This window comes from Dermacentor andersoni, chromosome 2, assembly GCF_023375885.2.
Source record: "Dermacentor andersoni chromosome 2, qqDerAnde1_hic_scaffold, whole genome shotgun sequence".
Taxonomy (NCBI): domain Eukaryota; kingdom Metazoa; phylum Arthropoda; class Arachnida; order Ixodida; family Ixodidae; genus Dermacentor; species Dermacentor andersoni.
In genome coordinates, this window is record NC_092815.1 from 110,522,092 (window position 1) to 110,535,159 (window position 13,068).

General features: G+C 47.1%; 1 protein-coding gene across 2 annotated transcripts in view; it reads right to left on the reverse strand.

Annotated features, from left to right (window-relative positions):
* LOC126541240 (leucine-rich repeat flightless-interacting protein 2) overlaps window positions 1-13,068 on the reverse strand; it is a 53,078-nt gene that overhangs the window by 26,885 nt on the left and 13,125 nt on the right. The window contains exon 1 of one of the 2 annotated variants that reach the window (XM_050187936.3): window positions 4,322-4,438. The exons of the other annotated variant lie outside the window; for it this stretch is intronic. Within the exon in view, the coding sequence (XP_050043893.1) occupies window positions 4,322-4,393 (72 nt within the window). The 5' untranslated portion in view covers window positions 4,394-4,438. Of the gene's footprint in view, window positions 1-4,321; window positions 4,439-13,068 lie in introns of those variants that run through there. 2 annotated transcript variants of the gene reach the window in all.

Consider the following 13,068-nt stretch of genomic DNA (forward strand, 5'->3'; position numbering starts at 1 on the left):
GGGCCAAGCAAATTCCGCAGCGCAGCCCATTAGATGGAATCAAACCAAATTATGGGGTTTAACGTGCCAAAACCACTTTCTGATTATGAGGCACGCCGTAGTGGAGGACTCCGGAAATTTCGACCACCTGGGGATCTTTAACGTGCACCTAAAGCTAAGTACACGGGTGTTTTCGCATTTCGCCCCCATCGAAATGCGGCCGCCATGGCCGGGATTCGATCCCGCGACCTCGTGCTCAGCAGCCCAACACCATAGCCACTGAGCAACCACGGCGGGTCATTAGATGGAGACAAAGCTCTATAGAAGTTTAAAAAAAAAAAATCACGCCAACATGTGCTACCCATCATTTTCATCTTCCAAACTTCTTGCATGCCAATTAAGTGCCCGAATCAGCGTTGAAAGGAAGTTCGCAGCGTCGGCCAGATCGCGGTACCAGTGCATACACAATTATTTGCCACGACGCATGTGGTCTGCTGCAGCTGCCGAATGATCTTGAACAACACGTAATAGGGCGTGGCGTCAATTAGCAGCTTGGCCCAAATCAATCGTCGTTAGTCATCATGAGTCAACGGTTTAAGAGGAAGCTTTAGCTCGGGTGCTCCTATCTAAATACACGTAAAAGGAGAATTGCTTTTTTTTTTTTTCGACGACCACTGCACCAAATTTGACGAGGTTTGTTGCATTTAAAAGAAAATTTGGAAGTTCGAAAAAGGTAGACGCGCAAGGTTTAATTAATATATCTGCATCGAAAACATATATCGCGGACCTGTAAATGGCATCCATTAGATCATTCAAAGCGGACAAATTCAATATGTCAATTTATATCTTACGTGAATTTGTTACTTTGTGTACAAGGGTTCTGCAAAATTTCCATATTACTAGACAAAACTGAAGTATTACACATGGCTCTCAAATACAGTATTAATATGTGAAGACTTTTGCAGGACCTTCGTAAACATCATAACTAATTCACGTGAGATAAAAATTGTTATTAAATTTATCCACTTTGGATGTTCTAACGGACGCAATTTACACAACTGCGATACCCATTTTTGGATCTGTAAACTTCGCGATTCCATTTTGTTTATTTCAAACATCAATTTTCGGCAATTTTCGTGAACGTTTTCAGGCCCAAAATCTAAATTCCTCTTCCAACAGTCACTAGAATTTAACATTCTCTCTAAAATGCGAAACAAATTTCATTAACATCGGACCAGGGATTATACCAGAAAAGCATCTCCGTCTTTTACTCGTATTAAAATAGGAGGCATCGGAGTTGGGACCGAGCCAATTAATCTTCTTAAACGGTGTGCTGATATACATGTGCGTCGTCTAAAAGCAGAAGCTGAAGATCCAGCGTCGTTATGCGCATGTGTTTAACGTATAGATTGTGCAATCGATACTGCTTTCTACAAAGGAAGTATGGTTTCTTGCGGGGTAGCGTCACTTTATACATTCGTGTCAGCTGTATATCCGTAGAAGAAAAAAAACAAAAAAAAAAGAAAAGAAAAAGAAAACTGAGTTTCCGGACTACAACGTACCAATACTATTGAAGTGCTACCCAGATGAGAGAAAAAAAAAGAGGCAAAAAAATAAGAGTATAACGCGACAGCATTCAAAGATCTCTGACTGCTCCTCACGCTTCCCAGTCACAGCAGCTTATGTAACCGTAATGTTTTCCTGGAAACGCTGGCGGCGAACGCTATAAACACGAAGGCGATTTCTTTTTGAATGGTGTTGCAAGGAACCGAGCGGGCCGCGTCGCTCCTACTAAGACAGACCTCAAACGGCAGCAGGAATACGCCATCGCGTTAAAAGGCGTTTGTGTTTGCGTTTACGCTTAAGAAAAGTATGTCTTCTCCCACATTCAAATTACAATCCGACGCTATCACGTCTGTAGGTTCTGCGTAAGTCGTGCTTTTCGAGTTTTCTGACGCATTTTACTTCGAGAAATTCAATTAGTTCAGTAACGACTCTGGCGTGGAAGATATATACGGGATCCGTGGTTCGGGATGATATCTCTTGGTCGAAGATGCCGCCGCCGCCGACACCGGATTTTCTGCGACACAAGGCACTTAACGGTGTCGCGTTAAAGGGGTCAACGATATGACAGCAATTGGAAAGCCTTCGACAACAGTACAGTTGGTTACTTTAAATGTCAGCCCAAAACCACATGCAGAACTTTAGATGCACATGACTGGCTATCTGGAATAAAATATATTGCATCGAACGCGAATAAAAACATTAATCGATTTATAGGAAAGTTAATCGATCAATCGCATCACCCTAAACACGAACATCGTCGCAGAAAAAGATTGCAGTTCCGTACAAAGCGACAGAAAACTTCTGAATAGTACTTCGCCAGCAACATTTGCCGTTGCACGAGTCAACGTGACGACGAAACACATTGTAAAGTCTGCCACCATTTCGTTTCAGAGCGAATGTTCACAAAGAATGATCGATTAACACAACCATCCGCTATGTTTTCCAATGCGAAAACAAAACCCTCGGAGTATGTTTGTTTGTTTATTCTAACATCGCGGCGAAACGGAGACCCACAAGCATTTGCGAGCTCGTGCCCAAGCATCCTTAGTAAAATAGGCCCCAAGCCCGCAGGCGAATAAAGTACTCGTTAAATCAATATTCTAGCCCAAATGATTTCTAAGCCTTCGGCACGTTCCAGCAGGCACGATCTTGAGATCTGTTGCCACTTGTCAGCTTTGCGGCGGCGGTACGTTTTGGCCCTTCTCCGCAGTGTGCAAATGCTATGCAGCGAAGCTTGCGCATGCTCGTTTAACCTACTATCTTGCACTTAGACATCAACGCTGAAACAATCTAGACTGGTAAAATATTCCTTAAGAACTCCCGTTTTTGTTCATCCGGTGAAATAGGGTTTATCGTACTACTAAAAAGAACGAAGACCAAACTATTATTTAATGAATTTCGCTCCGAAACCGAAGCGCTGGTGCGTCAGTGTGACGTCACGTATTTCAAAGCACTTTTTCGCATTTGGGCTGTTGCAGGAAAAGTTCTGGAAGCTTACTGGGTTCAGTCTTTTGCTCTTTTTAGAATGCGACGCATATGCCATTCTTTATGGATAAACAATGAACTAATTAAAAACCGTGCAGACGCCGACAAAACCAATTACGTCACGACGCGCTGGTTCGTTCTTGCATCTTTCCTTGCTTGCCAAGCCTCCTCACGGTAAGAGGCCTCAATGCCTGTTGCTTTAAGCTTTACTATTACAGCTTAACATTTGTCTTTATTGTCCAGTTAAGTTCACCTCATAGTACTACTGCATGACACTGGCTGTGATGCCACAAGCAGTGAGCTATGTTACCTGCACCGTGAGTTATCGGTATCATCCGCGGTAGCGCGTCGCCGCGACCTCCTCTCCCGATTCCGCAAGGCACGATCCGACACGGAACGGCGAAGCTGCTGCCGATTCGCTAAAGATCGAATTCGTGCATACGCGGCTGGCGGCGTGTCGTAACGGCTTTGTATAGTGTCGAAAATGAGCCCCGTTAGAGAACTACCCTGGCGATTCTTTTAACAGCGATCGGAGTTCTACAGTATCTGGATAAATCTACACACGAAAAGATGTATCCATTTACTCAATCATCGGTGCTGGCAAGCACAACCGTACGACAGGGGCATAGTTACAAGCTGTTTCGGGCGATTTGGGAACGCCAGCCCGAGGACGATGCTCAAATTAAGCGAGTTCACTCTTTACCCCTTTTTTTAATTAACATCTGGAATGCGCTCTTATAGCCTTCCTTCGAGGTCTTGGAGCTATAGCTTCCGCTGGGACCATGCAATCCGGCAGCATACAAGAGAAATCCGGATAACGGACTTCTCTAGGAATAAGTCACTGCGCACGTGCGTCATTCGATGAGGAGCTATAAAAAAAACATCGGCACGGCATCAGAATAAAGCGAGGAATGTTGGAGCAAGGAAACGTCTCGGTACCACACATGTCGTTGGAGAACGTTAATCACCACCGTTCAAAAGAACGAAGAAAAAAAAGCAGTCGTATAAATTAAACTGGCGTGGTGCGAAAAAGCAGAACGCCCCCCATTCGCTCACTATCTCCAAAAGCGAATAGTGCGGCGGCCGTTTGTTTGCGCACGACAGTTCGCTGCGATGAGGTGTTAGGTGGGCACGAGGCGCGCCGGCCGGTTGCGACGTGGCCCTCGACGCGTGCCCAAGCGCGGACGAAAAAGAAAAAGAAAGGGGGGAAAGAAACATCTCGTGCAGGCTGCTTCGCGTTCGCACAAGACACCGCTGGCGCGAGGAGGCGGCGTGCGAGGACGGAACTCACGCGGTAGTTGCGGATGTAGAACTTGCGCGGCGGCTCCGCCAGCGCAGCCAGCAGGCCGGCCTGGTGCACCATGCCGCCTGCCAGGCTTATCTTGGGACGACGCGAAGAGGAACGCGCCCGCGCACAGGCAGAATCGAAGCAGACGGCCGCGTGCCGAGACTTGACGAGCGAAGACTGCGCACCGCCAGGGGGCGCCGGTTTACCCTTCGACGGCCCCCCTCCCCCTTCCCACCAACACGATGAACCCGTCTGAGGCAAGGCCCCGTGTCGAAAACGGGCCGCGGCTCGCGCCACGCACGCTTTGGCAGGCTGGGGAGGAGCAGGAGGAAGAAGGGACGACGAATCCGGAAAAGGAAGAACGCTAGCGCACGCATTGCCGCGCGCCCCCGGCACGTGGTCGCTAACCTCACGCCGCCGCCGCCTGCGGTGGAGCGCCTCGTCTCGGGTTGTGCTCTTGGCCACGGCTAGAATAGATCCCGCTGCGATACAGGAACGGCGACGGCAGAACGTTCTCTGCAAGCACAGACCGCACACTTACAAGCGAAACGGCTGGAACGGTGCGTGCGCCCACGTGCGAGTTACAACCCGAATTACAACTTATAACCTATATAGTTACAACTACACGGGGTATTCTTTCGTGCCAGTCTGTGAAGCACGGTTAGATGATGATGATGTTTGTGGTTTAATGGCGCAAGGGCCAGGTGTGGCCAAAGAGCGCCATGCTAGTGGTATTGAATATGTCGTGGTCTGATGGGTTTTGTGAATTTAATGAGACGTGGCTGTAAAGGGGCCTAAAAGAGTTGGTGCAAATTGCATAAAAATTACACGTAATAAAATTATGGCAATGATTAATGACGTGTACTATGATCACTAAAATGCATTAAGAAATAATGATGCATTATATAAAATATGCGAGATGCTAAAATTGTCTAAAAGCACTACTGCCTCGCCAGAGCCCTTGAAACGCAAGGGCCGAGAGGCATGTGCTATACAGAGAATCTATCCTAGCGATATCCTACGGAAAGAGGACGCGCTACGAAATGAATGGGCTTATGACATGTAGTACAACATCTTTTAAGAAAGCGAGGACTGCTGTGGTCTTAAAAAGCGGTTCTTCACCAAGAAACATAGCCGGATGCAGGGGAATACAATGGCGGTATGCAAACGAGAAATGTTTCCTCCTGTCTCTTTCGGCTTCCCGGCACTCCAGCAAGACATGGAGGACGGTCAGCCGATCGCCACATCTGCCGCAGGTTGGAGGCTCATTACCGGACAAGAGAAAGTTGTGAGTGCCAAATGTGTGTCCTATTCTCAGTCTAGTGAATAGGACATCTGTTCTTCGTGTTTTCGTTGTTGGCTGCCAGAAACCTAACTTAGGCTTAATTACGTGAAGCTTATTGCTCGTTTCTGCGTCCCACAAGCGTTGCCAGTGGCTTCGGAGTTTGTTTCTTAGGAAAGGCTTCATGTCTGTAGCAGGGACTGCAGCAGAACGAGTACCCTGCGATGCCATTGATTTGGCCATCTCGTCAGCAAGCACATTTCCCTCGATTCCTCTATGGCCAGGCACCCAGCATATTACTACGTGTCTGTGTGATAGATAAATATTGCATAAGAGAGAGTAAAGTTCTATGAAAACAGGATTTGTATGCTTTTGTAGAGAATTCAGCGCTTTTACAAGGCTTAACGAGTCTGTAAATACTATTGCTCTGTCGAGTTTTAATTTATTTATATGTTTTACTGCAGAAAGTACGGCATATGTTTCTGCAGTGAAGATACTCGTTAAGGGGTTCAGCACGTCAGATTCAGAAAGCGAGTGGCCAACAGCAGCGTAGGATACGCCAGCATGGGATTTGGACGCGTCTGTGTAATATTCGTAGCAGGAGTACTTCAATTGAAGCTCCCGGAAATGCATGATAATTTCGAGCTCAGGAGCGTGCTTTGTGACCTTTAGGAACGATACGTCACATTCTATCACCTGCCACTGCCAGGGCGGTATTAGCTTAACAGCAGGCATTAGGCGTTGTTCGAGAAATGGGACGTCCATTTCTTCGCCAAGTTCTCTTACACGTATTGAGAAAGGTAATCTCAAAGAGGGTCTATTATGAAAAAGTGTTTCACACGACAATTCGTTAACGGTTGTGAAACACGGATGTTCCTTATTAGAGCGCACTTTCAGGAAGTAGTTAAAGCTGATGTATGTTCTCCGAAAATGGAGTGACCACTCATCGGACTCGACATACAGACTTTCAACAGGGCTTGTTCTAAATGCGCCAGTGGCCAGGTGGATTCCCAGATGGTGAACGGGGTCTAACATCTTTAGTGCACTCGGGGCGGCAGAGTGATATACTACGGCACCATAATCTATTCGTGATCGAACTAGGCTCCTGTAAAGATTCAACAGGCATTTCCTGTCGCTACCCCATGTTGTGTGGGATAGGATTTTAAGTAGGTTCATTGTTTTTAGACATTTTGTTTTTAGATATTTTAGGTGTGGAATGAAGGTAAGTTTGGAGTCAAGTATAACACCTAGAAATTAAGCACGGTTAGAAGGCGAGACAGTTGTTAGCAGCAGCGCCCAACCAGTCCTCTTCGATTTGTAGCGTCGGTTTCTCTACATGTTGTATTTCAGCCATATGCGCAGCAGCTGGCCGAAAAACATGCTGTATACCGTGTGCACCGCTGCAGCTAACGTTCGATCAGCCAAGCTGTTCAACGAAAAGAAAATATTTTAAAGAACACGGTGCAATATGCAATTATAAGACCTACAATGTTCGGTCGTCTGACCTCCGAGTATACCGAACGCCGCAGGTCTTAAAATCGCGTCTTGCTCCGTGTTTTCTTTATTATTATTTTTTTCTTTGAACAGCTTGGCTAACATTAACTGGGGGCACACGGCTGCCGCTTATTGTACTACGCACTCGACTTTGGTGCTTTACTTTCGCGCAGGACATGCAAAACTGTTTCGAATTATCCAAACTTTGAAATTAAGCGACATCTTCCGACTTAACTGTATTTTCTTTTTTCGTGGTGTCTACCAAGTTGACATAACCAAATTCCCCCAGTTTTGCAACTTTTCCCTGAGTGCCTTTGCAAAATTTTCTGAATGACACAGAACTCTGTTCTATGTCAAGACGGGCTGACACCATGTCACCCGATGTTGTCACTCTAGTAAGCATATAAAAAAATTTAAAAATGACTTAATCCAATTTGAATAGCAAGGAGTAGCGTTTACTTTATTCAAAAGAAAACAGAAGGGAGGGGTTGGTAGAATACACAGCGAATAAAATATATTCGAAAAGGTAGTAATACCCGTTCCAAATCGAGTCGAACATTTTCAAATACAAACAAAAAGGAGATGCATACAGAAACAAATATTTTCGTATATGAACTACTTCTATCACATGATAGCGAGCTCAATGGTATGAGGCCCGAACTTTGCCACAAGTGAGATTATCTCTCAGCAGCTGGAAAGTCAACCTCAACTGTCCTGACATATTCTCCGCCTGCGCATAATCCCTCAGTATTGCGTTTCACTGTTTCATCGTTCCAACACTTTGTACTTTGAGCTCAAGCTCCTTCAAAGAAGCGGCGGCACACTTCCTTTCCCGTTCATTCCTAAATGCGCCAGTCCTTTCTGTTCTCGTCGTCCTTCTGCCGCGCGTTCGCCCGACGTAGTACTTGAAGCATCCTCTTGGTCAGTTGTACAACGCCCGATTTTTCGGACTCCCTAAGGGCCGCGAGAACGTCCGAAAAATAGGGCAGTCCGAAAAAATGAGTGCATGTCTTTTGCTGTGTCCAAGGTCTCAAATCGCCACAGGCACGTCCAAAAAAGCTCTGAAGGCCTGCCAGTACACTTATTAGGCATATCGGTGCTCGTACTGTGACAGGAGACGGCGGGTGCACGCGTGTATGATCATGGAATACGTACTGGGTCCCGTGCAATTGCCCCTTCCCACACTTGCTAAGCTTCACCGCGTAACATTTCTGTATTGAGACGAAGCTTACTTTCGGAAACCGGCATAATGCAACGCGCCGTGCTTTCCGAGCTTCGAAGCCTTGGCGAGGGTTACAAACGCTGAGTTGGCGCCATTGCTAACTGCTGGCGGCGACTTGCTAACAGCAGCGAACGTCGAAGTAGCTAGGCCTATAGCGTTGCCGCGGTAGTGGCTACGGCTGCCAGCGGATCTGCGTGCGAGAGCGCCGGTTTGAGGCGGCGAGATAATCAAGATGGCGGCGTTGGTGGTTCTCATTAATGCCGTTTAGGACATGCGGTTTTCCCTGAGTACCTCCAGACTATTCAAAATCCCTGAGGATTCCCGGTTGGTAGACACCCTGTTTTTAATGTAAAAGCAGGCAAGCTCGACAAATCAAAACCGTCTTAGTAAATGCAGAGCAGTCTTGGCGGCGCCATTGCATACTAGAACAGCGTCTCAGTAACGAAAGGTCTGTGTGCAAACTTTCGACGTTAAGTTTCCCCATGTAAGTTTCCATATAATACCCATGTGAGTTTCCGGTTCGTATGCTTATTCATTGGCTCTTATAGATGCGCAGGCACATGTTAAAAAAAAAAAAGAAAGCTCATCCGTGCATGTTTGCAGCGCTCGATGAAGTTTCCAAGACCACCTGCAGGCATTTAACGTGCACCTAATGCACGGCGGTACACGGGAGTTTCTCGCATTTCGCCTAATCGAAATGCGGTCGCCGCGGTCGGGATTTGATCCCGCGACCTCGTGCTTAGCAGCGCAACGCCATAGCCGCCAAGTTATCAGCGCGGATTACATATAAGTTGGCTGATTCATCGTGCATAACCCAGTCTTAGAGGAAATGTAAACAGCCCATAGCTCAACATCTGTTAAATGGGCCTTTCGTTCACTTCGATCGTCACTGCTCCGCACAGAGTTGCGGGTGATATAACCTGGCCGCAGCGCATGTACTTCGAGGGGTGCGATGCAAGAACGCCTGCGGCGCTTAAGGACTGACAACCATGCTTCTACGACACTTTTCTTTTGTGTACAACGGAAACCTTATACCGGTCAGTAACCTTGCAATAAGGCTCGTGCACATTAAATAACCCCAAGTGATCCGCCGCTAAGGCGTGCCTCAAGATCAGGTGATTGTTTTGACACACACACACACACACACACACACACAGTGACGTAGGGGCACTGCGGCTAGAACGTGAAATTCAAAATGGCAACTCCTTCTTCACCGCTGGTAACCAACGTTTTCCGCCAAACAAATGAGAACAGAGGCTTGGAAGAATGTTCCATCGGTATCGACTGGCTTCGTCTCGCTTCTTATATGTATTGTCCCTACACGTAATGCCAGACGGTCAATAAAAAATCCGGGTTCTTCCACACTACAACGCTTCTCATACGAAGGCACGGCACTGGAAGGTTAAAACTGCATCAAGCATTAATTATAATCGGAGATCATTAACGGATATAGACGAAGGAAGTTTACGAAATGGGAGACCACGAACTCTCCGCACATAGACCCGCCGTCCAAACAGGCCTGCAGCGTTTTTCACCACGTGCGTTTCACGCGGCAAAGTCGATATATAGATGCCTGAATACCGTTGCTATCGCTCGTCGAGGATTCGCAGAGAACCTGTCAAACACGCCGCCGAGTTCTCGTAGCTCGGTCACGTCAAAAGGGCTGTCATCGGTGAAAATGTATATCGCACCATTTCATTTCACAGCGAAACAGAGAACCACAAGGCGCCCGAGCACGCTGGCTCTGTACGCAGAGGCTGTTGCACCGACCACCACCTCAGAACTCCTCGCCGCCATCTACGCCGTTACCCACCCGGCACATCCACCAAACGTAACAGGGTTCATTACGCGGTAAAGTAAGAAAAACAAGTGCACGCGTACATGTTTATTTATTTATTTATTTATTTATTTATTTATTTATTTATTCTCGGCGCCCGCATCGCGCCAAAGGTCGGTACTCTAGCTCGGGCCCACAACGGGCCTGTGTCGCCACCTGGGAAGAGGGTGCCTAACAAATCCCCAGCCAACCGTAGCTTCCGAGATCAAAAGCGCGCACTGTCTTTTTTTCGGGCCGTCCCACTGCCCGCACTCCTGGGTTGGCGCCTTTTGGGTCGTATCTTGTCCCACAAATAATCATCTGACTTGCTTGCGTTTACTTTCTTGAAAATTCTGCGCTCGCTACTTTCCTCTCGAGAATGCTACGTCACGCTGATAACGCGCATGCCGTTCGCGACTTGCAAGAACCGCGCTCTCAACGTTAAATAATGGAAATGCGGACACATTTGGATCGTTTCTTGTCACACAACGATAATCGCCATATGTCTTGCTTGCGTTTCCTTTCTTGAAAACGTTGCGCTCGTTACTTTTCTGCCAAGAATGCTCTGTCATGCTGATAACGCGCATACCGTTCGTGTCTTGGAAGTACCGGACTCGCAGCGCGAAAGGAAGGAAATGTGGACAAGACTGACGACGATTATTGTGTGGCAAGATACGACCCAAAGGTTAGCGTGACAGAGCATTCTCGACAGGAAAGTAGCGAGCGCAGCGTTTTCAAGAAAAGACACGCAAGCAAGACAGAGGATGATTATTATTGTCTGGCAAATATACACCCCAAAGGGTGCAACTGTTTTTTGAGTGTAAGAGTGTACGGTTGTGCGGCAAGATACGACCCAAAGGGTGTAATTTTGCTTAAGAGTATACACTCTTGAGCAAAATTACACCCTCTGGGTCGTATCTTGCCACACAACGATAATCGTCATTTGTCTTGTCCGCATTCCCTTTCTTTAACGCTGCGAGCCCGGTACTTCCAAGTCAGGAACGGCATGCGCGTTATCAGCATGGCAGAGCATTATCCACAGGAAAGTAGCGAGCACAACGTTTTCAAGAAAGGAAACGCAAGCAAGACAGATGATGATTATCCTTGTGTGGCAAATATACACCCCAAAGGGTGCACATTTGTTTAAAAGTGTAGGGTGGCTGCTTTGACCGTAGCATTCTCTAGTTCGCCGCGAGCCGTTAGGTGCACTGCCCACGGAAGCATTACTAGCGTTCGCAAATGCAATTTTGTGCTTAAAGGGACCCTGAAACGATCTTGACGATTTTCTACAAACGTACTGAGTCGTTAGAGTAAGTCCTTGTGATCAATAATTGACGCATCTATGTGCTCTGCGTAAAGCGTGTAATTTATTATGAGGTTTTAAAAATGCACATCGCTGCCGATCGCAGCACACTGCGCGGCGGAATTTTAAGCCGCCCCTACCCATATGACGCAAATAACCCATATGACGTCAGTGGGGCGAGCTATCCGATTGGCTGACCAGGGCGCGTGATCGATAATTTTTCAAACTTTATGGTAAACAAATGATGTTCGTAATAGTTGGAATGTTAGTTAATTTGTTTCTATAAAAAGAAAGTAACAAAGGGAATGCACAAGAACAATTTTTCAGTACACTTAAGCACTTCTGGCACGCACCAGGTGTCGTCTGCTTGTGTTACAACGTGCTCCGTCTTTGACGAGAGCTATGATTCGACTTTGTTGCATTGTGGACTGCAAACGTAGCGACTGACAATATGTCAAGCTGCGACATCGTGTCCCTCTGCAAGCCAGTAGACGAGCAGACTGCCGCTATCCGATTGGCGCCAGGATATGCGCGATTGCGGCCGTCACTTTACACCGGAAGATTACTAACGCAATAGCGTTTCGCGAGTCCAGTATTAGGGTAAACGCAAGCGCAAGGGGGACAGGGCCTGGCCGTGTCCCCTTGCATGTTGTTTCATGGGATGAACAGAAGCGCAAATATGAATGGTCTGCATGGTGCAACCACCTGGTGGTATAGAGCTCAACCCGGCACAGTAGCAGTAACGAAATGTATTCTTCTTTGCTGCTGGTGTAAATTTTTCGCAGGAGTGTAATCGTTAACACGTTTTTGTAAATGTTTAAAATATTTTGCACTTGGTTAGAGCAATATTAGCTCTTTCTTTGGCTGGTTAAGCTCTGCGCCAAAGGGTGGCTGGACCGTAGAAGACCGATCAGGCAGCTCACGTACGTCTATGCTAAACTTCCTTCATCAGGTTGAGTTTATGCTTCCACCGTTCAGTTGAAACGTTCCGCTAGTGCGTGGTTAACGGAACACCAGACACGTTCGGCGCTGCGACAGAATGCTCGCAACGCATGCTGCTTCGATAGCTCTCGCTTGCGGTCGACGGCCAAGCGGCTAGCGGAGAGGTTTCGTGAGGGCGGGGGCGGGCTCGAAAACAAACGGAAGTGGACGATGTGACGTCGCATCATGACGCAGAACCACTGAAAGCGGAGCTTGGCCCGGATGGCTCGGCGAACGAGTTGAGGAGGAAAAGCATGGCTAGGGAGGAGGGTAACTTGTAATCGCTTGTAGCTCCATTAATACGTAACGCTTCACTTAAATTGTGGTGCGAATGTTCTACTTAAGCTGTACCCTACGTGTCAACAAAATTTGTCCGAACCCTTTCAGGGGCCCTTTAAAATCAGAGATCCCTTGGGTTTGGAAGTTAACCAAAGGTTGGGCCCACATTAAAACCACAAGTGAGGCAGTTGAGGGTGACATCGGGTTGGGCTTCTTTTGAATTTAGAGAAATGCATAGCAAATTAGTTTTGAAAGCTCAGGAACATGGATGAAATGAAATGACTGGCTAAAGCACACAAATATCTACACCTCAAAAGGGTGGACACGGAATGGAGGAGAAGCTCACGAAAATCGGCACACAAGCACACACACA